At 47.6% G+C, this 3,474-nt stretch overlaps 1 protein-coding gene across 1 annotated transcript; it reads right to left on the reverse strand.

Annotated features, from left to right (window-relative positions):
• Nucleotides 1-265: 265 nt before the first annotated feature.
• LOC125314128 lies at nt 266-1,741 on the reverse strand. Its single transcript, XM_048275607.1, has one exon. The coding sequence runs from the start codon at nt 1,739-1,741 to the stop codon at nt 266-268; it is 1,476 nt and encodes a 491-aa protein (XP_048131564.1).
• Nucleotides 1,742-3,474: the final 1,733 nt, after the last annotated feature.

The following is a 3,474-nucleotide window of genomic DNA, read 5'->3' on the forward strand; positions in this document are numbered from 1 at the left end:
TTTCTTGCTCGCTTCCCGAACCTCACATCATCAATTAATTAGGGCCTTTTCATAACAATCGATATCTAAAACAATTAGGAACTGATATAATTTCAAGCCTATGATCCACCAAAATCAATCCTCAAACTTCACATCCAAAGTCATTGATATGCCATTTCCATATCAACTTATCGTTCTTAAGTAAATTATTAAGCCTCAAGCACATTCACCACTCAAATCCACACTTAAAGCTCTCTCGCTTCGTTCGCTTCCTTGCGAGCCTCAATCATATTATCACTATCGTCGCCAAGTATCCTTGGCATCCACTTTCCAACAAATGCATAGCTTCCAATGATGAAACCAATAGCATCGAGGCCCCACCTCGACCTCTAACAAACTCAAAGGTACCTCCACTTGATGGGTTAAATTGCACCGCTTTACGACTACATTCTACTATGGCTTTTTGCCTTGTCGGCTCGTCCATTCTAGCAATCGGATCAAATTCAAACATTTCTAACACGATCAGGTCTATCCTACCCTCATGACCATCTATTACCAGCTTACAATTCGGACGGCCTACAGCAGTAACTACGCTACCCTTTAGAGGCGTAGAAATCTTAAACACAGCATCCATGGGAATTAATTTCAATCCAGCTAACCCAACAAATTTAGCAGCCACAAATGAGTGTGTTGCACCCGGATTAAACAAAGCATATGTGACATGGTTGTGCAAAAGGACCGTACCTGTGACGGTCGGCGAATCCTTCGCCTCCTCTCGGGTGACAATGAACACCCTTCCTTGCGCCGCAGGTCGACTTTGAAATTTTTGTGGCGCATTCCCTCCAAACTGTCCTCTCTGCTGTGGTGGTACCTGTCCGCTCTGCTGCCTCTGCGGGCAATCTCTTACTTGATGGCCACGTTGGCCACACCCAAAACAGGCTCCTCCTTGATATGGGCACTGAGTAGTCGCATGCCTTTGATGGCACAGACGGCACTCGTCATCCTGACGAAAAACTAACTTGTTGATCACCCCTCTTCTGTTGGGCGGGATATGGCGCCTGCCACCGAGCATCGGCCTCTTTCCTTGCCGAATGTCCCGTACGTGCGATGGTATAAACAGCAATCCAGTTGCGGCAGCCCTCTCAGCGAAATCACGTTCCACCATTTGCGCCCTCTCATATAGGTCGTCATAATCTTTCAAGTTGAGCGGCACCAACACGCTCTTGATTTTCGACTTCAGTCCATCCCGGAATCTTCTTGCCCTATCTACGGGGTCCCCTATCATCCTTGGGGCACATTTTGATAGTTCAACAAACCTGGCCTTGTATTCATCCACCGATAATTGGTTTTGGCGCAGACGAAGGAATTTCGCCATCTTTTGTTCCCTTGCAGTATCCGAAAAGTACTTTCCATTAAATGCTCCCACAAAACTATCCCATATCGAGGCTATACCATCCGGAAAGACCCCGTCCTTAGTGGCTCTCCACCACGAACTTGCATTGCCCCGCAAGCGATAAATAGCCAGAGTGACCTTATCTTCATCCGTACACCTTAGTAGGGCGAACGCTTTTTCCAGCTCCTCTATCCAAGAGGTAGCAGCCTCCGGATCTCCGCTTCCCGCAAATTTAGGCGGCTTCAGCTTAAGGAACTGTTCAACCAACTTTTGTGCTCGGCGTCCATCATTCGTCGCTCTAGCCGGCATATTCCCTCGTGGTACTTTAGCAGCGACAGCAGCATTTTGGTTCCTTACTTGCTGCCCCATTAGATCTCCAATGGCTCCTAGCGCCTCAAGGATCCCATCAATCCTCGGATCCCGCCCGTCGAGTCTAACTCGGGATACCCTTTCACCTCCCAAGATCTCGGCGATCGTTGGATCCCGTCCTACAGCATATCCGGATTCGATCTAACATTCCTAACTCGGGGTGCTCTTCCACCGCGTCTGCTCATCTTGCGGGAAAATACGGAGTCCCGCCCACCCCATAGCAAACGCAATAAGAAGATAGGCCCAGCAACTAGAACACAGATAACAATCACATGCGCAGCGCTTACGGTCTTACTAACTATCCCAATTTCCCAACACACCTTATCACTCCAGGCCAATAACCGGATGGATCAGGCTGACCTTGCTCTGATACCACATTGGGCGGGGATGTCACGCCTCGACTCTCGAGTTCGCGACATCCCTACCAATTCGCCATAGGTCATAAATGATAGCGTCCCGGGTAGGCTATCGACCTACGTACTTAAAACGCATGCGGAACGTGTTACACTCCCAAATAATTACAAACAACGGGGATAGTATATTAGGAAAGCTCAACGATCGTTCATTCAAAAGACTTCTTCATTTATTCACCAAAAGTAGATGAACTTTAACCCTACTGAGCTACATTAGTCACATACAACCCCACACTTCGGGGCGACTCTCAAGGATATCAAAACAAAGGTACTAAGGTTAAACCTTCATCTACTTCAAAAGACTAATCCAACAGCCAAATCTTCGCATCCATGGGGTTTCATCACTCGGGACCCGAAAATGTTAGCCCACGACGGGGTGAGAAATAAATCTCAGCGAAGTCAACACCTAAGCCCGGTTAGGGCGTTGATTCACTTAGACATCCTAACAAACAATCGTATCATCCAAGAGCAGATATTTCCAACCACATGCGAACTTACCGGTCTTGAGCCACGCATAATGCAATGCTTGACTCCAATCAACAATCACGACAGCAGGATAGCTGGCAAGGCATCACATCAACTTGCACACATGAGACACCACACGAAGTCCAATTATTAACAGAAGAGACCACATGGCCCGGAACACTAGACGGTTGGTGCCTAGCACACTAGACGATTGGTGCTCTACTGGCGGGACCAGGCATCGTCCCATTACTTCGGTGACGGTGATTACTATGCCAGTGTAATTCCGATCGACACGGCACGACATAGCAGACATTCCAAAAGGAGCGTCGGTCCGTCATAAGCTGCGACCGGCATCCGCTCAATCCGACGACACGGAAAGGCGTGCATCTAACAAGTCGTGTAATTCCGGTCGACACGGCACGATCATGTCGGGAACAACCATTAAGTGACCACTCAAGTGTATTTGACAACAATCAGTCAAATTCTTATCTTTAGACTTAGCCGGATGCTCATGCAGTCATGATTAAAGACTCGGCACCATGCCGTTTTCATGCTAAAATTATGCGGTTTGCTTTCACCCGGTTCGCATGGATGCACATATTGTCCACCGGACTTTGCATCTGACAACATGGGACCGACACCCACAATTTTCACTCAAAACATCCAACACGCAAAACCAAGCATCCAGACATGCAATCGGGACATCAACCAATATCTTTCAATAATCCGACAATAAAAGTCAATCCAAATTTATAATTCATCTATCGAAATTCCAAGCCAACCACTAATCAAGCGTCCACTCGGCCTTGTTCTATCGCTCACACGCGATCACACACCGACAATCACTGCCCAAAC

This window comes from Rhodamnia argentea, chromosome 3 (assembly GCF_020921035.1).
Source record: "Rhodamnia argentea isolate NSW1041297 chromosome 3, ASM2092103v1, whole genome shotgun sequence".
In the NCBI taxonomy this organism is placed as follows: domain Eukaryota; kingdom Viridiplantae; phylum Streptophyta; class Magnoliopsida; order Myrtales; family Myrtaceae; genus Rhodamnia; species Rhodamnia argentea.